The sequence below is a fragment of the Sminthopsis crassicaudata genome, chromosome 2, assembly GCF_048593235.1.
Source record: "Sminthopsis crassicaudata isolate SCR6 chromosome 2, ASM4859323v1, whole genome shotgun sequence".
In the NCBI taxonomy this organism is placed as follows: domain Eukaryota; kingdom Metazoa; phylum Chordata; class Mammalia; order Dasyuromorphia; family Dasyuridae; genus Sminthopsis; species Sminthopsis crassicaudata.
This window is the reverse complement of record NC_133618.1, coordinates 220,350,603-220,376,035: the sequence shown is the minus strand read 5'-3', so window position 1 is coordinate 220,376,035 and position 25,433 is coordinate 220,350,603. Positions and strand designations below refer to the sequence as shown.

Sequence of the window (25,433 nt, the reverse complement as noted above, 5' to 3'; positions counted from 1 at the left end):
GTAGTCAACCAGAGGATATGATTAATATAATTAGCTAAATAATGATTTCACAGAAATAGCACAGTATGTGTGTGTGTGTGTGTGTGTGTGTGTGTGTGTGTGTATGTGTGTGTGTGTGTGTGTGTGTGTAAAATATATACATATTTTGTGGGCATGTGTATGTGTATATTAAATCTAAAAATCTATGTCTATATATTCTACAAATCCATAATACTTTTTTTCACAACTAAACCTGACATTAGCAGGGAGAGCAGATAGAGAGAAGTAGAACAGAGAAAACATGATCAGGGCACAAGAGTGCAAGGAGGAGCAATTTATACCTCTGAAACTAAAGGGAATTCACACATTCTAGTGACGACTCTTGACAAGAGTGCAGCATCTTTGCTGGGAGAGTCACTTTTCTGTGCTCCCTGAGCCTGTTCTCTGTGAAGCTAGACATATGGCTTCACTGGATGTCCATATTCTCTACTTACCACTCATGTTTTCTGCCTCATCCAGAATCCTTGACTGGGGTTCTGCCAAATTCTTTCAGAGAGAATCAGAGCCTGGGAAACATCCCCACTTTTATTTTCCCTGAAGTTACAGAATCATTCCTACTCCAAAAAACAAGTTCTCTTTCTTGCAAAGCCCTGTACATAGTGCATCACTCTGTTTTTAAACTCTCAGATTTTCTTGATGCTCATATAAATGAGTAGACAAAGTGAAGCTAGCCACAGTGAAGGGCAAGTCTATCTTCTCCACAAATCCTCAGTACTTTTCCTGACCCTTTTACACATAAATAGGCTGGAAGGTTCTGTATAATCTACAAGTTGTTGCCTTTTTCTTTTGTCATTTCTGTCCATGCATTCCAATGTGTTATTCATCAACTTCATCTATTCCTATTATTGTATTAAGTGGCAAAGTACATGTTGATTAAATTTTAAAGATCTGTCACTAAATTCTTCATTGAATTTCTCTGCTTTTTCATCTTCTGCAACACATATTGGTGAAATAAGCTGCAATTATTTTCACTACTTTGGGGCTGTTATTTGGTTGGTTTGGTTTTTTTTTTGTGGGTTTTTTGTTTTTTGTTTTGCTTTATCATAATCATTTCAACATGAGATGACTAAATGTCTCATGAAATGATATTTCTTATGACCTTTAGATGTATGACAAACTTGTATCTACAAAGTCCTTTATTTGTCTTTTCCCAAGAACCATCCTCTTATTTAATCTAACTTTTTTCTTTTTTTGAATTTTGTTTAGAGCAAGGATCTCCAGATTGGGATGATTTGATTCTGTTAGTCATTTGTTCACTAAGTCACTAGACAAGGATTTCTTATTTAGATGATGAATAGTTAAATTAAGACCGAGATTCTCAGCTTCCTTTGCCTATTTTCTACAACTCAAACATTATAACTTCAAAATAAATAGGCAGAAGCCTGAGGGCCATTTTGCATTTTTCTCTATTTCCTGGGTTATCATAGTCAAAGAATTCATGCTCAAATGACCAGTCTTATGATGAGGCACTTCTTTTTAGTTAGCTGGTTCTTGGAAAGCGGGTTCATTTTGTTGCCAGGACTATACTTCAAGTCTTTCCAACATGATAGAACTTGTCAAAGCTTGTCCCTTGAATATCTCCAGTCACTTCTAGACAATGAAATGGCACTTGATCATATCTCCAGATGGAATAGTCATAAAATTCACAGGATATGATCATTAATTAGAATTCTACTCATCACCCAAGGATCAATTCAAAAGCTACCTCCTCTATGAAACTATTCTTTATCACTAAACCCAAAGAGATCTTTTCTCTTTCTCAGCAACTATAGAACCGTATTTTTTACCATTCATGTTTATCAATGTCAACCAGTTAAGTGGTATTTTGCTAAACTTGTCAGGAAGGTGTCAGGAAGACCTGAGTTTGAATCCTTACTTAGACCCTTACCATTGCATGGCTAGGCAAGTCACAGCATCTAGCAATCTTGGTTTTCTCATCTGCAAAATAATAATAATAATAATAATACCTACATAATGATGTTGTGAGAATCAAATGAAATAGCATTTAAGTCTTAAGGTGTTATTTTAATGCTAGATATTATTATTTGTTTTTCTTCCCTTAATTGACTAGTTTCTAAAAGCAGAGATCACATCTTATTTATCCCTGTGTTCCCACAATTCACAACAGAGTATTTTTCTCATTCAATATAGATTTCTTAAGTAAATCATGAACACATTCTACAGGTATTTTTAAGCACTCACTATATTCAAGGCATAGATTTTGGCATTACATAGATCAATACAAGATAATTCCTGCCCTCACTGGGTTTAAAATCTGCTAGGATAAAAATAATAGTTACAACAATAATGATAATATGAGGGAGAATATAGTAGAGGCAATGTAAAAGTTAATGCAGTGTTGTGAGGAAAGTGAGGCAAGTTCACTATGGTGTCATGAGAAGAACACTGTCCTGGCAATCAGAAGAGACTTGAATTTAACTTGTACCTTTTGAATTTCATTTAGCAATTAACCTATAAGCTTAGGTTTCTTCATCTGCAAAATAGGTATAATAGTATTTTCATCCTGGTTGTTATGAAGATCAAATTAAATGATTATATAAATTACTTGGAAGCACTTAGAACTAGAAAGGATCTCAGAAATCACCTAATCCAGCCATGGTGGTTCTGGACTTCTTGAACTGGGACCCCTTGCAGGGTGGTGGTGCTATAGTAAAGGGATTATCTAATTTAAGGAGTCAGTATAAGAAATAGGAAAATATACCTTCTGTATACCACATGAATAATATCCCTTAAAAATATATATGGAAATACATATTTATAAATAATATATATCATATAATTAAACACTATAATATATCAATACTATTATTACTCTTATTAAATTATTATATGTTGCAAATAATATATATTTGTTATACTATATAATAATATAAGTAATATAGTACCACTATGATTTATGTTATTATTGTTTGAATGTATGCTATTGGAATTAATAAAAACACTCATTTAACAGTGTTACTGAATCAATATGTCAATATGTATTTTCTAAACCAATACATATTAATAGTATATTTACTATTATATAGGAAAAGACCCTCAAAATTGTTTTAAATCAAAACTGGAAAAGAGTGAGAACCACTCAAGAGTGATCAACCAACTCTCCCATTTAACAGCTAAGGAAATTGAAACCAGAAAAATAAAGTGATTTGCCCAATCACAAAGTTCATAAGTGGCAGACTTGAAACTTGATTTTCTGACTTCAAAAATAATACTCTTTTTATCAAACTTATTGCCTTTTTTAGGTTGTCATGAGAACAGGATGAATGAATTAAAGGGGGGGAGTGGAAAGGAAAGGGAATACACATTTATATAGTATCTGTGCCAGGTGCTATACCAAACACTTTACAAACATTATTTCATTTGATCATTTCAGTACCCTGGGAAAGTAGGTGCTAGTATTTTTGTCCTTGAAGAAACTGAGACAAACATAAGTTAAGTGACTCACCCAGAATTACACTGCTAATATCATAATAATGAAGACAAATTCAAACTCAAGTTTTCCTAGTTCCAGGCCCAGAACTCTTATCTACTGTGTTGCTTAGGTGCCCAAGGGGGACTTATCCAAAATATTGGGTAAGTTAAGGAGGAAAGTTCTCTGTTTCAGTTTATCTTTGGTAGATGTAAATAAGGAGAATAATTGTTCTTAAATTATAAGAATATTGACTAGATCAATGAAATGTCATATTTAAAATTACCTGGAGCTGATGAAAGGCAAAATAGCATAGTGGCTAGGGTATTGGACTTGATTTTCAAAGGATTATTGACTTAAAATTGAGAGGGACTTTGGAGGTCATCAAGTCCAATCCTTATCATTTTACAAATGAGTACATGATGGCCCAGAGAATTTAAGTGAGGCGGCTACCTCACTTAAGTTGGAAAGAGTCTTGGAGTCAGAAAGAACAGATTTGAATCTTGCCTCAGACACTGTGTGGCTTTGGGCAAGTTATTAAACAACTCTTGGCATCATCTGTAAAACTGGGATAACAGTATTTATCTCACAGAGCTGTTTCGAGAATCAAATAATGCCTGTAACATGCTGTACAAACCTTAAAGTGCAATAGTAGCCTTTAAGTGGCTTCCCCAAGCAGAGCTAGGAAACGTACCAGGCACAATTTGTCCTCAGGTCCAAAAAAATGGAGCATAGATTTGACTTTGTTCTTGTTCAGTCACTTTTCAGTCATGTCCATCTCTTTGTGACCTTATTTGAAGTTTTCTTAGCAGAGATGTTGGACTGGTTTGTCATTTTCCTCTTACACTCATTTTACAGATGAAGAAACTGAGGCAATCAGGATAAAGTGACTTGTTGAGGGTCACACAGCTAATAAATGTCTGAGGACAGATTTGAAGTCAGTAAAATGAGTCTTTTTGATTCCAGGTCTGGTACTCTATCCATTGTACCACCTAGCTGTCCTCAGATTACTTCACATATTTGCTAACCCTGTAACTAAGTGATTTAGCCTCTTAAGTCTTAATTTTCCTGCCTATAGCATGGGAGTGATAATACCTCACAGAGTTGTTATAAGAAAAGTACTTTATAAGCCTAAAAATGTTAATAAAATTTGAGTACTGTCCCTATGTATCTTCTTTATTCTTTAAAGCTACATTATGATATGGAAACTGTTAAGATGATCTAGATGAAAATTTGAGACTTTTCAACCCCCAGAGAATTTCTAAGCTAGACAAAGGTGCTACTTCCTAGGCACTCTTCTCTCCTTGGTATTCCACTAGAAAGATGTATCTGTTGTCTTTCCAGTAAGTCTGAAGGCAGGGAAAAGAGGGAGGATTGGGGAGATTGGGAAGGGAAAACAATCTCTTCATCCAATTGTGGAACTCCTGTACTAATCTGAAAAGTGAGTTCCATTGATCCCTGAAAGTTTGTCTCTATGAAGTAATAGTTAAAAAAGGCTAGAAAATAACCACCTGGGAGCGGTTGAAAAACAACACACTGACTAGCCTAGCCTCGTTGTTCTAGTTCTCAAACCAGATGGGACAGTTCGATCTTGCATAGATTTTTGCTGGCCCCCTGCCATTTCTCTAAAGAAAATGCATGACCAGTGCCAACTGCAGATGCAGTTCTGGGACATCTGGCCAAGGCAGTATTTGCAGCCACATTGATGATGAAAAAAGGCTGTTGGCACTATTCCACTGGCCTTGATTTCCCTCCCGGAAAAGGTGGTCTATATTTCCTGTTCAGGAGGAAAGAGTGTTTCAGAAGAAACAATTTCAAGGAATCTGTTCAAAAACAAAACACATACGCGTACACATACACATAGAGAGCTCCGCTTAATGTAAAATAAATAAGGTGACTACGTCGTTTAGGTATGCTTGAAAGCAGTGTCAAAGACATATAAAATTAGTGTTGGAGAAGTTCTCCTCTGCTGGCAGGGTGTTTTGGAAGACCTTTTAAAAGGAGAGGAAAAATACTCTGTCTAATTTAAAGGGTGGGGGTGGAGGTTGGAGTAGAGCCACCATCCCCTGAGGCTATCATAGAGTTGGGCAGGACTCATAAGTACCATGATACTTCCCCATTTCCCCAGAGGAAGTGAACTGGTTCTCTTGCCCCCTTCCCAGCTACATTATTAACCATCCATTTGTCCATCCATCAAATCAATCTATCTTTTTGCCTGTGTGTCTTTTTTTAAATCTATTTTGGGGTTTCTTTTGTTTTTACATCATCTCCATTTTCTAATAAAGTTCCCCCTTAAGAGGATCATTTTTTACAATCAAGAGTTAAAAAGAGAAACAAATAAAAAAGTTCAGGGAGACTAACCAACATTTAAAAACAGATATTTTTAGATTGATTTTTACATAAAGTACATTCTTTCACCTAAGTAGAATATGTGTGTATTTAAGGTAGGGACTATGTCATTTTGGTCTTTGTATTACCAGTGCCAGAACACAGTAAGATCATAAATTTGAGCTGGGAAGGAATTTCAGAGGCTATCTAGCCTCTGGACTATCTAGTCCAGTCCATTAATTTTACAGATGAGAATACTGAGACTCAGAATTTAAATGTCCAAAGTCACACTGGTAATATCAGTGGTCAAGCTTGAATTCAGGTCCTTTTATGTGGTTCTATAACCATGAATTGAATGGGGAAGAAAGGGGATAAGGACTTTAGTATAACTGACACAGATCTACCATCAGGAGAACAAGAATGGATGGATAGGAAAGGAAGTTAATGCTTTAAGGAGTTGGTGTTGTTTTTGTTTAATTTTTTAATCAATGTTTGACCCTGATAGTTTATCAAGATACCAGTTATTTTGTGATCTTTGGTTTTTGGTTGTTTTTTTTAAACGAAATATAGTTACTCAAGACTTGAACTTTGAGGATTTATTTCTTGACTTTGTTTAGTTATTTTATCTACAAGATGCATTTGTTCAGCCATTAATTAATTTGATTCTTTTATATTCAATCATATCATGTCTATAGCTGTCAAATAATGCTAAAATATATATATATATATATATGTATATGCTTACAGGAAAGGCATCCTAATATTATGGCAGACTCCTGTGTGAAACTCCAAGTTGCTTATCTAAACTTGAACAAAAGGGGTCCATAAATCTTGAAAACATAACAAATTATAGGATTCTCAAACTGAGAACAAGAAGAGGCTCTCTTCCAGGCCCACCCTCCTTAATTTTATAAATGAAGAAATTGATGTTTAAGAAGGTTAAATGGCTTGACCATTCACATAGATAGTAAGTCAGAAAGCCAGGAATCAAATCTGTGCCCTCTGGTCTAGGTTTTTTTTTTTTTTTTTCTACTATACTTTGTTACTTATATTCTCTAGCTCACCTCTCTATTACCTTACAAGTATACTTGTGTAATTTTGGGAAAATCAATTAAGCTACTCAACATTACTTTCCTCATCTATGAAAAGAGGAAGTTAGACTTGATACTCTTTGCATTCTCTTTTAGTTCTGGACCCATAGGCCTATATGTGGTCCTATGAAATATTGTGACCACCTTAACAACATAAAAAGATATGAGCTAGCAGTACCCCTTTCCATTCTCATGTTCCTAGTCTATACTTCCACCAGAACATGTCAGGCTTTTTAAAACCTTCAACAAAGTAACTTGGTACCTTGAAATTCCATGCAATCATATTGGTAAGGAAAGGACTGAAAACTCAAAAATTATACAGAGATTATGAAAATGTTAATAAATTCCCATTGAATAGCTAGACATGACTAAAGCTTTCTTATCCTAAGCCTTATCCTAGCCTCTTCTAGGTTATATCCCTGGCATAGATCATGTTTGGATCAGAGATTTAAAGCTAAAAGGGATGTGAGCTAATCTAGATCATTGCTCTCATTTTACATATGAAGAAACTAGACTTAGAGAAGGAAATGATTCACAAGATTACACAGATGGTAATTGAAAGACATAGGGTGAGAGCCCAGATCATCTGGCTCCAAATCCAGTACTCTTTCCCCTATGCCACACCATGTTTTCTCTCTTTTACTGGTATGCTCAACTCTAATGGGTTCCCAGACCAGGACTAGTAACCATTCCAAGAAGATGGGATAAGAGCCTTGGTTCCACCCAGTTTACAGCTCCTCAGGTTCAGCCCACTGGTAGATTTATAATTAGTGCCACACTCTCAGCCACAGTAGAAGTCACCCCAACACTCACCTGGCCCTGGCACTCCACCTACACACACAGATATAGGGTTTGCTAATCTATAAGTACTCACCATACAAAGATTGCTGGGGCTGATACCTGAATCCCCAAAGTTCTCAAACATTGTATTCCTTTTTTACATGCCAGAAGGACTACCCCACCCACTCCCCCACTGCAGTCTTGGGTGTTGTTCCTTGATAGGGAAAGGGCTATCACCTCTCCCCAATGCTTTTCATCATTTCATTAATTATATATATTACAACTAAGAAATTTGTGCCTGATTCTGCTTTTATGATGTTAAAACAAAATAGTTTAAAAGAAATCATATCAATAGATGTGGCATAGCAAGTATATGGGGATCACTTCTAAACATATTTCTTGCTAGCTAAGGGGGGAAAAAATGGAAAGCCAATCAGGCAAAATGTGGCCACAGTTGAAACTGAGAGGGAGGTACACAGTCTCTCCCAGATGATGTCATAGTCCTATTATGGATGGCTGGACAAAGCATGAGATTAGAGGGAGACTAAATAAGTACAGTCATATCACTATTTCTGGGTGACCCTGGAATCCACTTATCCTCTTTTTGTACCTTGGTTTCCTCATCTCTAAGTTTCAGGGTGTCCTCCCTCATGAAGGTGTTGCAAGAACTGACTAATCCAAATTAGTTAGTGTCTCAATAATAATGATGCAAAGAGTGCAGGTGCTGGGAATATCCCTTCTACTATGGCAATTTGGAACCCATGAATGGCTTCATAATATGAAGATGAGTGTGACCCAAAAGCTACCTCTTAGTACTTTGTGTACCTTACATTCTCTCTCTGTCACAAGTGGGAAATTTTTCATTGCACATTACACAGAACTTGCATTATATAGATCTGTCTGTTGAAAGATCAAGGCATTTTTACAGCTTTCACCTGAGGAAGACTGAGAATAACACTCAGGGAAGGGCAGAATTATTATGTATCATAGATTCTTTTGAGAATGGAGTAACGAAGTACAGTCAAGTTAAACACCCTCTCCAATCAAGTCAAGATTGAAATTGAAAAGGAAACATACCTCCACTCATTAGCAACTTCAATTCTAGAATCACAGAATGTCATAGAGTTAGAATTTTATTAAATTAAACAAATACATTTTAAGTACCCATAAAAAAAAAAAAAAAAACTTTACTAGGTGATAAGGTTAGAAAGATATAAACAAGAGTCTTTGCCCAGAAGAAGCTTTCATTCAACTAAGAGATTAAAAAAAAAAAAAAAAAAACCTTTACAAAATAAGTACAGAACTAAATATATATATATGAGGGGGGAGGAATGAAATAAAGGAAAGCTTCATGGTGGAGATGACCTCTGAATAGAGCTTTGGAAAAAAAAAAAATGATGAGTCCTAGTAATGAAGAGGGAGTAAACTCTAGGTGAGGAAGCATGGTTTGTGGAAATATACTAAAGTGGGAGATGGAACATCCTATTGAGCAAATAATTTGTAATACCTCTTAATTGAAATGTAGTGTTTAATATTATTACTAATAAAATAACTACCATTTATATAGCACTTTAAAGGGCTCACAACAATCCTTGGAAATAGGTGCTATTATAATTACCATTTGACATATAAGGAAACCAAGTTTGAGGAGGTCATATGCTTACTAAGCATCTGAAGTCAAAATCGAATTTAAATCTTCCTGAGTTCAGCGCTAGTATAGCTAACTCCTCTGAGCTGTTTTATAACAAGGTTTAGCTTAAAATGTCTAGAAAAGTAGGCAGGAGCGGACATTTTATCCTGTAGACAATAGTGAGGCATTAGAGTTTTTTTGTCTAGTAGTAGAGCAACCTGGTCAGGATCTTGCCTTTGGCAGCTGGAAGACATAAAGAATAAGAGAACCAGAAGGGATCTTAGAACATATAGTGTCAGAATGAAAGACACCATATACTTGAACTTCTTCATTGTACCAAAAAAAGAAATGGCAATCTAGGGAGATTACACAACATGAATCAGACAGCTAGTAAGTTAGGATGAGAACTCAAGCTTTCTGATTTCAAATCCAGAACACTTTCTCCAATACTATGTATTTTTTTCCCTCTTGTCTTTAGAGAGCTTTGAAAACTGGATTACAATAAACTGGATAGGGGCAGCTAGGTGGCGCAGTGGATAGAGCACCAGCCTTGAATTCAGGAGGACCCTTCAAATATAGTGTCAGACACTTCCTAGCTGTGTGACCCTGGGCAAGTCACTTAACCCCAGCCTCAGGGGGGGGAAATAAACTGGATAACTCTGAAAAACAGCTATTTTTATTTTCAATAAAACTTTCTCTTGTCTTAACTGCACTCCTTTCCCCAAATAAAATCAATGAAAATACTTTTCCCAAGTAGGTATTGGTTCTCTTAGGTTCCAAATATTATTGTGAAGAAAATGCATTGTCTATGATTTCTACTTTTTTTTTTTCTAAGCTATACCCGGGAACATTCCCAAGATTATCTGCTTAGGCTTTTGAATATGCTTGGCAGTCATCAAAATACAAAGGAGTAATTAAAATTCAAGTAACAGAATTAAAAAAAAAAAAAAAGATTTTAAAGCATTGCACTATGCTATGAAAATATAAAGAAGATATGATTCATTTGAAGGAGTTTATAGTGTAATAGAAAGGAAAGATATATACAGGTATAAGCTATGATACGAAGTAGAATGTGGTGAGTTCAAAACAGAAATTCAGATAAAACTATGAGAAATTTTGAGACAGAGGTTTTCCAGGAAAGTTTTCTTGAAAGAAGTGGTACCTAAGCTCAATCTTACTAAGTAAAGGCATAAGAGAAAAGAATGCTCAAAGGGCAAAAACTTTACAAAAGTATGCACATGGGGTTAAGGAACATGACTATGAAATCTTTTTAAAATTCTTAAGCTGGGGAGCAGGAACTTGTTTTTGTTTTTTGTTTTTAAATTCAATTTCAGTATAATTGTCTTCCTTTGTGATTCTGTGAGTTTTATTTTATGTATTTAAAAATAATATTCTGAGAAGGGGTGCATAGGCTTCACCAGACTGCAAAGGAATCCATGACACGAAAATGATGAAGTCCTGGTTTAGATGAACTATAAACAAATTCAGAAACCACAACAGCTTGACAAATATCCTTCCTTCAGAATAGTAAAATATTTTGTGTTCACATATACTCACTTATAGACAATAAGATAAAATGGATAGAGGACTGGACTTGAAAATTTTACCTAAAGGATCACATGGATTGTATGACAGTTTCTAAGTATTAGCTTTTATCATTAGTCTGAGACATATTTTAATAGGTGCATAAGTATACAGATAGGCAGCTTGGCCTAGTGATAGGAGATCAGCCTAGGAGTCACAAAGTGTTGGATTCAAATTCTACTTCTGACACTCCCTAGAACTTATCTAAGTTACTGACTAGTTGTGATCTGTATTTACTAAGCCTTTTGAATTGCCGGAGGGTAAGTGAGGTAAATTTATGTATCTCTTCAAGACACTGTTTCAGTACCATGAACTCTAATTTTGGCAATGCAAATACTACAGGTAAAAATGGGTTTTAAAACCTCAAAGCTTCGTTTTCTTCTCTCGATATGAAGCTCTCAAGCCTTCCACATTTTCATAGGCAATCTTCATGAGTGGATGTCCAAAAACATTCTTGACCAGGTGATCAACTCTTTGGTTTGATAAGCCTTTCTGAATTTCAGTAGCTTGAATTTTCTTTGGGTGATAGTCATTGCTGAGGCCAAATAAAATACATTCTATAAAATGTAAAAACACATTTTAATTCTTTACTCTCTTTCCCAATATATTATGCTTGTTTTCTGTATTCCTAGGTTCTAAATGGAAAAAAAAAAAAAAAAAAAAAAAAAAAAAAAAGATGAGACACAGATACACACACATATAGAGTCAGAGAGACAGAGATAGAGGCAGGGAGATAGGGAGAGAGAGAATCAGAAACTATTTTATATTGTGTGTAATTCTCCTTGTGACAAGCACATATAGTAATCTTTTAGGGGGAATACTAGGATTTATGGAAAGAATCTCAGAGGAACTTCTAGCTCAACCTCCTCACATAATAGGTGAAGAAAATGAAACACAGGTCAATTAAGGAACTTGTCTAAAGTCTCATTCATGTCAGAATATAGTCCTCTATTTGACTCTAGAGGTAGTGCTCTTCCTATGGCATTAGAAGAAATAAGTGGCATATATAAGGAGCAGAGAAGTTATCCTCTCCATAGGTCCTGGTGATATTCAACAGACTTAGAATAAAGTAGAGGTGACATTTGTTTCCACCTCTAATTTCCTTTCCCTATATTTTGCATTTCTTCTCTGTAGAAAGAGATGAATAGATAAAAAAGATGAGGACTGCCAAATTCCTTTTTAGGGCATTCAAGAATCTCTAAAATCTAATGTTATCTATTTTTCTAAACATTGCATATGACATCTCTCCACTCACTCTATGCTCTAATTAAACTATATTAGTCTTTGTTCTCCCTTTTCCCAATTTCCTTGATTGTTTCTTAGGTGTAAAACAACCTCCCCATTTTCAACTGGTAGTTGTTATTCAACTGTTTCCCTCAGGTCCTATTCTTTGTAACCACTTGTGGAGTTTTCTTAGTAAGGATATTAAGAGTTGTTTGCTATACCTGTTAGTAGCCTTAAAATTCCTTGTGCCACTTTATTCAAGAAGTCTTCCCAAATTCCCCTATTAATAAAGATCTTCTATCTCAGAGCTTAGGGCAGTTAAGTATCCCACTGGACAGAGTGTTAGGCTTGGGGGCAAGAATACTCATCTTGTTGAGTTTAAATCCAGCCTTGAACACATGCTAAGACTCTGGACAAGTCACTTGACCCTATTCCTCAGGTTCCTTATATGTAAAATAAACTGTAAAAGGAAATAGCAAACCACTTCAGTATCTCTACCAAGAAAACCCCAAATGAGGTCATGAAAAGTCAGAGACAATTGGAAAAACAACTGAACAACAAATCTCAGAGTTCACATGGCACTTGGTTTACAGCTCTCTAATCAATTCAACCAGAATTTGTAAAGGACATATACATGTAAAGTACAATGTTTCATCTGGAGGAGGGATAGCTAGAGCAATTCATATGAAAAAGATTTGAGGGTCCTAAAGGGCTGCAAACTCAATATGAATTGGCAGTGAGTTATTGTATCCAAAAAAAGTAAGGCCATCTTAAACTGAATTAATTATTGTCCAGAAAACAAGAGGTGGCAGTCTCATTGTGCCCTGCCCTGATTAGACATAGCTGGACTACTGTGTTCAGTTCTGGCTGCTACATTTTAGGAAGAATGTTAATTAGCTAAAGGAGGAGACTTTCAGAGGTTGTTCAGAAGGTAAGCAAGATGGTGACAGGGATTAGCATCAATACCATGTGAGGATTGGATAAAGAAATTGGAGACTGTTAGCCATCTTTGAATATTTTGAAGAATTAATATTTGGAAAGGGAATAATTAGACATTAGATTATGGAATCAAAGATCCAAACTTGGAAGGGACTTTTGAGGTCATCTAGCAAGTCTCTCCTTTTATAGATGAACAAAACTTATGAAGTTCAAGTGCCTTGCCCAAAGTTGGGCAAGCAATAAGCATTAGAGGATTATTGTTGTTCTTGATTCCAGAAGGCAGACTTGAAAGCAATAGTCAAAGTTGCCAAAAGATAGATTTAAGTTTGATCTAAGGAAAAATTTTTCTAACAGAGTTGTTAGAAGGGAAATGTGATGCCTCAGGAGGTACTGAGTTCCTCTTACTATATTTTTTCTAGGCATGGAAGGATAAGTACCTGTTAAAGATTTAGAGGGATTCCTGGACAGGTTGGGAGTGGACTCTAGGTGACCTCTGAGGTCCCTTTTAACTTTGAGATTTTATGATTCTTTAAACAAGTCCCTAGTATTAAATTCTGTGTTTTTGCACACTGTAGGTACTTAGTAGTTATTTCCTGAATAAATAACTCAGTTGTTCTAGTTATATTGTGTATTACAGTTATCAATATTAGTGTTTCATCTTGCTACCTCTCCAAGAAGAATCACAAGTAATCTTTGCATACCAGGCATTAGGTATTTAACAATTGCTAGTTGGAATGATTTAAACTGAATTAAACTGTAAAATAGTTATTGAAAACAAGATTCAGGGGGACTTTATTAGTATTGATACTCTTGGAATAGAGACCTTCCAGATTGGAATCCCATATGTGATCTTACACATGTGGAGATGGATACCTCTCCAGGCTTTAGTTTTCTTATCTCCAAAACAGGGGGAAATAATCCTGTAACTTCATATAATTGTGTGCATCACTTAATGGCTACTTGATAGTTGATTAGTTTTGCCAGGCTGAATTTGCGCGCTCTCTCTCTCTCTCCTCTGTCTCGGTATGTTTCAGTCCTGTCTTTCTCAAATTAAATGGGATGGCTTGTTATGCTTGGAATGTTCTATCTTGGCTCCACCTCCTGGCTTCCTTCAAAGCTTGGGTCAAATCCTACCTAGGGCTAAAAGCATTTTCCTATAAACTGCCACCCAAGTCATTTCACTCTCTTCCTCTCCCTCCCACCCCCTTCCTCTTCTCCGGTTTCTCCTCTCCCCCCTCTGACAAGCTAGTTTTTCCTTTGAGTTTACCTCCAGTTTAACCAGCATATATCTTGTCTCCACACAATTGTTTTCATGTTATCACCGTCGTTAGAATTCGAGCTTTTGGAGGACTGGTTTTATGTTTTTGCCTTTATTTGTATACCCAGTGCTTAGCACAGAGCCCGGAAAGTAATAAGAGCTTAATAAAAGCATATTGACTTCCTAAGTGGAGAAGAGTGGAGGAATATAGTGAGGAACGAAGCTGATGCTAAAAACTACAGCAATAATCCAAAAAACAAGAAAACAGATAATGTGTGTAAAGCACTTTAAGAGCAGGGTAAAGCAGTGAAAAAGAATCTGTTGGAGTCTCTGGCCTGTGTTCCCGCCGAGATTGTTTTCTCAGTTATGAAATGAAAGAGCAGGACGAGCTGAACTTCTAAATTCCCTTTCGGTTCTTGCAGAACATTTAGATTCTATGTTTAGGGCTGCTAGGTGCCAGTTTATAAAGCATTGGGCTTGTAATTAGGAAAATCCGAGGTCAAATTCAGCTGCAAGCATTTCCTAGCTGTGTGACCCTAGGCAAGTCACTTAACTTTGCCTCAATTTCCTCATCTATAAAAGGAACTGGAGAAGTAAATAGCAAGCAACTTTAATAATTTTACCAAGAAAATTCCAAACGGGGTCATGAAGAGTTGATCATGACTTAACCACACCAAAATCCCGCATCATCGTCATCATGATTTCTTTTGGTAGGGGAGCATGTGCGTATATGTGTGTACGCGCAATGATCCTTGTAAAAACGAGAGGCAATATCTTTAGGATTTATTTTAGAGTAGTAGTGAAGTTCAAATGAGCTAGTGTTCAGAAAACACTTAGCATATGTTCACTAGCTTTATAAAAGTTAGCTGCTATTTTTTCTGATGATGCCCAGAATGAGGGGCCGGACCGGCGCGCCTAGGATGCAAGGAGGAGAGGCTAGGTGAGTCGCAGAGAGCCAGTAGGGGCCCTGCGTCAGGCGATCTGGTACCGTATGCAAATCCGCAGGCAGGTGGGGGCAGTGAAGCCACCTCCCGAGTGCTGCTCGGGGATAAAACGCCAGGCGGCGGGGCGGGGCGGGCGGGAGCAGCTGGAGCCTCAACCGCCTGGGAGCCGGGGCTCGCGCGCACCAGGGACTTATCTGGGCAAAGGGGGTAGCACCTGCCCTCCAGCGACCCCGGCAGCCAGCAGCGGGAGGCAGCCCAGCACTCCCCAGTCCAGTCCCAGCAGTGCCCAAAGCTATTCCCCAAAGGAGCCAAGGTGCTCCCATCCCAAGACTACCCAGGCGGATCGTTCGCATCGTCCCGAACCCGAGCTCGCGTCCGCCCCGCGTTTCCAGTCTCTCTGCTCTCAAACCTTCCGACGCACCCTGGCATGCGAGGCTCCTTCATTTTACGCCAGGTAGGACCCGGGAAAAATTGGGAAAGTATCGCCGTGAGAGAGGGTAGGTGAAGAAGGGAGCCAGCGAGTAGGGAGAACCCAGATCAATCGTGACTTGGAAAGGGGGAGAAGGAGAAAAGGAAACTTCCACCCACGTTTATATTGGCTCCAGTTTTACGTGGGACTTTTTCTCCGTCGTGTCTGAATGGGAAGTCAAGGATCCAGGTGGCTCACATTTCTACAGCTATTTCAGGTTTAGCAGTCGCTTTCCTCACTGCGCTCCTGTGAGGTAGGGAGCGCAGCTAGTATTATCGGTTTTTGACAGCGGAGAAACAAGTTCAGAGGTGAAGGTCACAAGACTAGTAAGGGTCAGAGTTCGAACTGGAATCCATCTGCCAATCGAGACCACTACATCTCGCTACCTCTCCTATAGAACTCTTTAAGTTCCTTTCCAGCTGACAATCTTCTGAATTGCCACATGAACATCAGGCAATTCAGATCGCAGGTGGTACCTCTTTAGAGCCCTGAGAGTGGGAACAAGCCATGCCCAAATACTTTGCAATAAAGATAGAATGAAATTCAATTTATAATGGTTTTAAAAGCAATTGGGGTTCAGGCGATTTAAAACTGCCTGGTAGAATTGTAGAGTTTTGTTGTTTTTGTTTTTTAATCTATATATGTTATCCCTCATCTCCCACCTTGGTCATCTAAGCAGGCTTTAATAGGTGGAGGTACTAGAGAGGAAGGAGTGATAAACACCTCGAGGGAGGGGAGACAGTGGAAAGAAGAAATGTGTGTGGGTGTATTTGTGTTCGAATGAGCAGAACTAATGGGTTTTAGTGGTAAGAACACTTGGCAGAAACTCCTAAGTACCATCATTTAGAAGCCTGGCCTAGCTATAAGCTACTTCTCTGAAAGTAAGACATGCCCCATCCTCTGAAGACCAGATTAAAAGTTTTTCTCAAGAGACATTAATGAAGGCACATTTAATTTTGAGTCTTCAGTTGTCATTTATGTTAGAACTGCAAAGATGCATAGAAGATCATATATTCCACTCCTTTAACTTTAGAAACAATGAAATTGAAGCACAGAGGGGAAATGACTTGTTCAGCTAAAAAATAAAAATTATTAAATGTCATAGGTAGAATTCAAATCCAGACCTTTTCACGACAAATCCAGTACTTAAGCTACTAAAGTTTTATTTGCCAAAGAAGGAAAATCCTAATTTTTTTACTCCCCTTTCCCTCCCCTCCCCAAATTTGATATCCCACCCTTTCCTCCAAAATCAGTTTTTCGGTACGCCCAAATGCAGTCTATTCAAAAGGTGGCTATCATGTTAAAGGAACATCAAGTTCCCAAGGTAGGCCTCCTGATTATTACAGGTTTTTATGAGGTCATATGGGGATTTGTCACTGGAATGGGGTGGAGGGAAAGGAAATGGAAAACCTCCTTCTGCTCTTCCACCTCCACCTCCACCACCACCTACTCCTCCTCCTTCCCAGGAACCAGTTGGAACAACCTCAAGAAAGAAGTCACTGCTAAAACCTTTCTTTAACTTTCAGGAAGCCAATCTCCTCACTTGGCTCACAGTCCTTTGGGATTAGGTTCTTCCCATCTTTAAGTAAATGGACAATTTTAGGACCATAGAATTTAAAGTGGAAAGCACTTTTCAAGATTATACAATTTTAATGGTGAAAGTCAACTTCAGTGACTATTTAGTTCAATCCTTATCAGAGAGCAGAGTGCTTGAAAAGTGGTCAACCAGCCTCTGCTTGAAGACCTCTCAGGAAGGGGAACTGGTCACCTCTTGAGACAGCTGATTATGCTCTTCAGCAGTTTTAATTGCTTGCAGGCTTTTCCTTAAATTTGCCTCTTTACAAATTCCATCCATTGTTCCTGGTTTTGTCCATCAATCAGTAAATCAGTTAATAAACATATGAAGTGCTAGCTATGTGCCAGGTACTGTGCTAAAAGTTTCAATTATTTATCTTGTTCTCCTGAGTCTTCTAATCTGTGAGCTAAATTTTCCCATTTCCTTTAAACAATAAGCATATGACTTGAACAGCTAGCCTTTCACCATCCTGTGTCCTTCTTTGGACTCTTTCCAGTTTATCAAAGTCCATGCCAAATTATACTCCAACTTCATCATTTTATAGGGCTGGTTTTTAAGGTCCAGAGAGAGAAAGTGATTTGACTTATGTTATAGCAATTTTTGCAATCCCTGTTGAATTCAAAGGTTTGAATCCAAATCCAATCTTAGGCTAGTTCTCCATGTACTATACAATATCTACCTATAACAGGTTCATCCCTATTCTCAATCCTATAGAACTGATAGCAAGAAGAGAAAAAAGCAAGTAGGAAGGTCCTTACTCTTTTCTACATGTTGTGTTTTTGTTTTTGTTTTTTTGTATGCTCAATAGTAACCTTGACTAAAAGGAAAGACCTTAACATGTCGTCGGAATTTTGGCTGATTTCTGCCCCTGGAGATAAAGAAAATTTGCAGGCTCTGGAACGGATGAACACAGTAACCTCCAAGTCTAATCTATCCCACAATACTAAATTTGCCATTCCTGACTTCAAGGTAAAGTCCTAGAAATCAGAGGGATTGACATAGGGAGGGTTGGAAGGGAAAAAAGAAACAAACAATCGTTAAGGAGAGGAAGGGGAAAGGCTGTTTCTCATTTTAGCATCTTGGAAGGAGAGAGGTAATATGGTTTTGTGGAAAGAATGCTGTGTTAAAATAGTATAAGAGGATCTGACTTATGATTTAGGAAAGTCATTTAACTTAATTGCCTCAATTTCCTCATCTGTAAAATGAGAGAATTAGATTATCTCTGACTTTATGGTCCCTTTCCACTCTAAACCTATGATAATATAAAAAATGAGATAGTACAATGGAAGCCATCTATCATGAATGGTCCTTTGGAAAAAAAGAAAGGTACAAAATATCCAGCTAAGTCTTGAGCTAGAACAGGCCACCTAGACTAACCAGCTCATTTTTATAGATATGTTTAAATGAAAGGGTTTCACAAGTAGTATGTGTCAGAGGCAACATTTTAACCCAGAATCAGCTTTTTTTTTTTTTTTTTTTTTCCCCTCTCCATATCACATAGGGCAAAAATGGGTGGTAAAAATATCTGATTTTATAGACTCAGAAACATGAGGAGGAATCTTCAGATTAATTGTGATATCATGCGGGGGGGGGGGGGATGGATTTCAGAGAGATGAGATACCATTTCTGTATGAGAGCTAAAAAACTTTTGTGCAAGGACAGAGCCGTATGTAAACTATGGGTGAGCTCCACTAAAGATGGAGCTAGTTTCTTCCCTATTGAAAAGTTTTCTGGGAAAGCCTGCTGATTGGCCCTGTGAGTTAAACTCTTGGTCTTATCTTAAATTCCCATTCTAATTCCTTCTGGTAAGGACTGACTATATGCTATAGTTTGGAATTTGCCTTGTTTGTCTCCAGCCTTAAGTGTACTTTTGACCCACTTTAGAGAAGGTATGAAGGGAAAGAAATTCAGTGTTTATGCCCAAGATCACTTTTCTGTTCCCATATGCCTTGGCATTGAATAAACTTTCCCTTATTCAATATGAAAAGGAAAACATTCTTAAATTCACAATGCTTAGTTGAATAAGATTTTTTTTTTGAGACTAGGTCTCTCCTTAACTGAGGCAGGCTGTAAATACAGAGGCTCATTACTGATCAGCTCTGAATCTGCCCTGTACTGTTTTCTGACCTGGACTCCCTAGGTAGCATGGTGGCCCTTGTGCTTCTTGGGATTCACCATATTTGGTATGTGACATAGCACAGATACTGGAAGACTTTATCCCAATTTTGTCTCAGAACTTTAAAGGTCAAGTGATCCACTGGCCTCAGCCTCTAAAACATGAAATATGTCACACTGGTCTGACAGATAATTACAAAATTAATAAATTCCCTTATCTCCTTGACTAATTTCTTATACCAACTAGGGCTATGCATACCCTAAGTTGGAGAAGTCCTTCCCAAGATGAAAGTGAGAAATAGGAGAGAATAGGAGAAACAAAAACTCCCATATATAGTTCTGTTAAATATACAAACAATTACATGCAATATAAGTACAATGTCATTTTAAGAGGCATGCCACCAGCAGGTAGGCTGAAGAGAAAAGACTTTCTGTAGAAGGATGTTTAAAATAATGATGCTTACATCAACTGCTCTTAGATCAGGGGTTTTAGAACTTTTTGTATGTCCTGGACTCCTTTGATAATCTTGTGAAGCTTATGAGTGCTTCGAGAATCAGTTTTACTGCATAGAATAAAATATAGAGTTACAAAGGACACTAAAATATGTTGAAATAGTTTTTCAACATATTAAAAAAAACTCTAGGGTCCTAAGCACTCTTGTTCTAACTCTTGCTGGGACTCAATATTATTTTATTTCAAAAATAGGGATAAGCACAGGAAATCCCTTCACATATTATCCCATTTTACAGATGAAGAAATTAAAGTGCAAGAAGAACATAGATTTAAGATCTCAGATCTCTAGCCCATGTTCCTCCTATTTTATAGATATGAACACTTAGAGATAATAAATGACTTGCCTGAATTTACAGAAGTAAAAGAAGCTCTGAGTTCTAACCCTTGAATCAAGGCTGTTTTGGCTTGTCTCTCTATAGAAGTCAAAAACTATAGTGTCTTGGGGAAATGTGGAGGAGGAGAACCCTTGGGGAAGAGAAGCCACATCTCTTAATTTCATCAGAGATAAGTGGGCATTGTGCAGTTTTATACAATTAATTCCTTTTGTTAGTAGAAAGAATGTTCCATAAACTTTCAAAATATCTAAGAGTATGGCTGCCCCAAAGGATGACCCTAGAGGAGCCCCACCCAAATCAGATCCTTTATCTATAGCAGCCAAGAAAACTCTACTACAGATTGTTTGAAATCACTTGAAACAGAAATGCTTTTTAAAATTTAAATTCAAATATTTGATTCAGTTAATTTAATAAATAATAAGTACCTACTAAGTGTCAGACATTATGCTATTTTCTGGCTATACAAAAAAAAAATAGACATGATCTCTGCAAGGAGTTGACATTCTAGTAATTTTTAAGTTTGCTTCTACAGATATCTCTTGCTGAAGTTTTTTTCATCAAATTGTAAAATTGATATTTTCTATTTGAAAATGAGAATTAGGACCTACCACAAGATAACGTACAATCTTTTGCATGGGAAAAACATGATGGTGGGGAGAACTCAAATCCCAAATTACTATTAACTAAAGAATTCTAACCAATCTCTAAGCTCTGTATTAGTTTCTCTCTCTCAACAGGCAACCATAGGATTTCCCACTAGAAGCTATTCTATCTAAAAAATCACAAAACATCTTTCCCATTAAGAGTCTGTACATTTAACTTATTTATGCTCTTTGTAGGTGGGGACCTTGGATTCTCTTGTTGGTCTCTCAGATGAGTTGGGGAAACTTGATACCTTTACTGAAAGGTAAAATAGTCCTTATTTACTACATACAAATGAGAATCTGACATTGTTTTTAGAGGACACAGTGTACTTGCATTAACTGAACCCATACTTGTCTAAACCTGGTAGTAGGATAACAGCAAAGTGGTCAAAGGAGACAATCTTTTTCTAAGGACTGCAGGGTCATTCTGGAAGCAACTTGCTTATTAGATAAATATGCTGCTAAAATTTTCAATGCAATTATTATCCTAAAATAAAAGTAGGACTTTTAGCATTAAACTCTGGGAATTAAGAAGAGGTTTTCCTTTATTCTAGAAATAGCCCTGAGCATTGTTTAGAGCTATAGTTTTCCTACTTTTTGAGATTGCAGAAACCCCTGCATTTCTTTTAGGATACAGGACTCCAACTCCCAAATGCTGCTTTGAGCAACAGTCTTAAGAAGGAATACTGTGGATGCTAGCTTTGTAAAGTGCAAATCTTTGGGATTGTAGGGAATATAGTTGAAAAATGATTATTAAAAATTGTTGTTATATGATAGGCACTGGAAAATCCCTTTCCGTATCAATTTGCCTAATAGTATTGTTAATTGTAACAATAGTAGCAATGTTTACCTCTTTGCAGGATGTAGGATACTATATATAATAGTCCTAATCTTGAAGATTTTACAGTTTATGTAGCTTTGCACAGAGAATTAATTAACTTTATTGAATGAATGATTGATAAATCATTTTGCATTGTGCTTATCTGTAAAACTGAATGATACTATTTAGCTTCTGGTCTGCTTAGTGAGATATTATAAAGGTGAACTGATAAGATCAGGGCACATACTTTGGGAAATTCTAATTTGGGGGAAATGATGAGCATTTTTCATAATTTGGGAAAGCACAGAATGATCCTCTAGAATAATTCATAGAATTTAAAGCCAGAATTAAACTCAACTAGGCAAACATTTGTTAAGTACATTCTATGTTTGAGTCACTGTGCTAAGTTCTGGTGATGGGGGACTATAATGTCATTGGTATGGAGAACTTCTGATAAGGAAGTTCCATCTATCAGTATAGCTGTAACTTAGTCATCAAGAACATTGAAAATTTGAGTTACTTGATTTTGGTCACATAAGTAATATATATGAGACCCAGACTTAAAGGCTGGCTCACTATGCCCTAGTATACTTGTGGGAATAAGAGAAAAAAAGGAGTCCCTGCTCTGGAAGACCTTCTATTTATTTGTGGTAGATAGGATCTAGAAATAATCTAATATAGCCAACTTTACAGATGAGATCGTGTGTAATAAGTGTTTGATAAATGTTATTTATTCAGTCATTTATTGGTCCACTCATCATTCATTTATTTAAAGTAACAAAACTGAGATTCAAATTGAGATACATTGTCATATCTGTGCTTTTTTTATTGTACCACACTGCCTAATGGTTGATAGATACTAATGTTACCTTAAGATGTTCTAATACTTTAGATATTACTGTAGCAATTAGTTACAATTCTAAGTATTATGTTCAGTGTATCAATGAAGTAATGTTTTGTTGTCTCTATCCTAATATAAAAAAAATTTTTTCTTCTAGTTATGTTTGCCATGATATATCAGATATGAAAGAAATGTGCAAACATACTAAAAAAAAAACAACAAAAAAAAAACTACCTAGATAGAAGAGTTTATAAATATATACACTGTATAATATAATTAAAGTTTGTTAGAAGTTTCTAAGAGCTGTTGAGATCTGTCTAGTTAATTCCCTTCATTTCAAAGTAAGGAAATTGAAACTCTGTGAGGTAGGTGGCTTGTCCAAAAATTACTAACAGTAGGGTCAAGATTATAGTTCAGGTATAAGAGGCTAATTTACCAAAAATACAGCAGTCTTAATTTATGGTGTAGTAGAAGGAATACTGGACTTAGAGAGTCAGGACCCTTGGATTTTGGTTCTTGTGCTATCCTTCACCTTCTCCAACAAACTGGGATCTCAAGCAAATCGAAAAGAGAAGATAGCAAGAGGATAAAATGTGGGACATGGAATCAAGAAGAACCGAGTTCATATCTTCACTTCTCAGCCTCAATTTCCCCATTTGTAAAATTAGTATAATGTCTATGCCTACCTTAGAATTTATCTGTCATGTTTCTTGTGAGGCTCATATGAGATAATGTACTTAAAACACCACGCATATGTCATTTATTATTATATCTAAAGTTCTTTTGGGTTTTAGAGTTGTATGATTGTTCTTTCCATCATAACTTACATTCAAGGTAAAAAAATTCACAAAAAAGAAAATATATAAAAATAAATGCAACTGGCATATTAACCATCTGGCTATTCAAGGTGGCAGCTAGAACTGACTCTTTGTAGCAGTCAATCAATCTATTCCTGATTTAGGGAAGCACCAGGGTCCAAAAGACAGTAAGCTTATCTGACATATCTTAATTTTGTTTTATTTTCTTCATTCTTGAAAAGGGCCATGGCATCAGGAAGGACTTGCCATGACGTATAAGTGAGTTGGTTTTAAAGAGGAAGAGCTGTATAAAGTTAGCAGCCTCACTCTCTCTCCTGGAGTCATCTGGGTCGAGTAGCAAGATATAGATCAGGACAACTGGCGAAAGTCCTGGATAAAGTGGGAAGCCTTGGCCTTTTTAAACTAAGGTCTTTCCCAGGTTTCAGTTTGTCTGAAACAGCGCTCATTCAGAGAATAAGGCTAGGTAAAAATGAGGCAAAAATGGCCTCTCCTTCTCCCCTCCCCTTAACCTAGCTAATAAATAAATAAAATCAGTATGGGAGGGGAAGACCCTTGGGGTTTCTTGCCAAAACAGAAACAATGAGTAGCTACCGTGTCAAGGCCCATATTCAGAGAAGAAAATTTAAGATTTTTTTCAGTTGGAAAGAACTCTAAAGATAACATAGGTTGATTTCCACCATGACCTTTCAGGTAAGAAAGCTAGCTCAGATTTCTTGAATAACTTTCTAAAGTAATACAGCTAGTAAGCAGTAGCAGGATACAAACCCAGGTCTCCTATCTGTAAGTCCAGTGCTCTTTCCCTGTTTCCGTAAGACAAGCATGATCTGTTTTGAATACTCCAAAGAGTTAATACTAGCTCAGCAGTTGTATGTGTAGTCATAGCATGGTTAACCTGTCAGCCACCCTTGCCCACATTGTGGGAATAAAAATCATGTAGAAAAGCTTATACAGGATGAAGTATTCAAAGAAACTGCTCATACTCTGCTGTAGTTCTTTGAAAAGAACTACTGGATTCTCTGAAAAGTGCTTAAGTGTTATTAGATAAATAAATACTAGCTGTTCTTGTAACCTAGGCAGCACAAACCTGTCAGCACTGCCTCTGGTCAGGAGAGTAGAGAAGGTACAAGAGTTTTCAGGGTGTATTGTTTCCATATCCTTTTATTATTTATTTACTCGGCTAGACTGAGTGTTTTTCCATGTTGCTGTAAGGCAACTTTTGGCTCTCGGAGCTTTTCATCTATTTTTGATTTATTCTCAGCAGTTCTGTTGGGAATCTGCTAATTATTTTTGTTCTACATTGACATCTGAAGAATTAATACTTTTGCTTTGAAAGCAGCACATTCCTCTTTTTTTCTGAATATTTGAGCCTTTTAAGTGATCTTGATTAGGTTAGCAATTATTGGTGGAAACATCACATGTCCTGAGAGCTTTCTTAGGAGATTACTTGAATTAATGAAGGAGAACAAAGTATGGACAATAGAAACATTTTTATAGGATCTAGTTAAGTCCACATTCACAGATAGTCATTTATAAACAATTAAAATCCATCAACAATAAGATAGAAATTAGAGAATTTTATAGGTAAGAAATCTAAATCCCCAAATGTAATCAAATGCTTAATTATCCATGAGTGGATTATTCATGACTGAAAAAATTCTTGGAGGTTGGAAAGGATTTAGAGCTGATCCAGTACATGGGTAACTTTGACATTTAAAGTCCTTTACAACTGAGTTCCAACCTACTTCCTGGGCCTCTTGTATATTAGTCTCCTTCACATACTTTATGGGGCTAACCACACAGTCCACCTTATTGTTCCTTACATGCACCATTCCATCTCCCTTAAAGACTTAAGTAAATGCACTTACAATCAATCACCTCTACCTTTTTGTTGTTCAACAACTTGTGACCCCATAGATTACAACATCCCAAAACCTTAGAGTTTTTATGACAGAGATATTCGAGTGGTTTACTATTTCTTTTTCTATTGACAAACAGGTTAAATGACTTGTCCGGGATTGCACAGATGGTAACTTTTTGGAGCTAGATTTGAATTC

General features: G+C 36.8%; 2 protein-coding genes across 5 annotated transcripts in view; one reads left to right on the top strand and one right to left on the bottom strand.

Moving 5' to 3' along the window:
- The window catches only part of NOL10 (nucleolar protein 10), a 142,990-nt gene extending 127,030 nt beyond the window's left edge, over positions 1-15,960 (bottom strand). Inside the window, exon 1 of the mRNA XM_074288237.1 lies at positions 15,836-15,960. The gene's annotated coding sequence lies outside the window, so the exon portion shown is untranslated. The remainder of the gene's footprint in view (positions 1-15,835) is intronic.
- Positions 15,375-25,433, top strand: part of ATP6V1C2 (ATPase H+ transporting V1 subunit C2) — a 55,488-nt gene continuing 45,429 nt past the window's right edge. For 2 of the 4 annotated variants that reach the window (XM_074288240.1, XM_074288239.1), the window contains exons 1-3: positions 15,378-15,701; positions 18,101-18,261; positions 21,096-21,163. In XM_074288240.1, the coding sequence (XP_074144341.1) occupies positions 18,130-18,261; positions 21,096-21,163 (200 nt within the window). In that variant the 5' untranslated portion in view covers positions 15,378-15,701; positions 18,101-18,129. Of the gene's footprint in view, positions 15,702-18,100; positions 18,262-21,095; positions 21,164-25,433 lie in introns of those variants that run through there. The other 2 variants (XM_074288241.1, XM_074288242.1) reach the window with 2 other exon arrangements.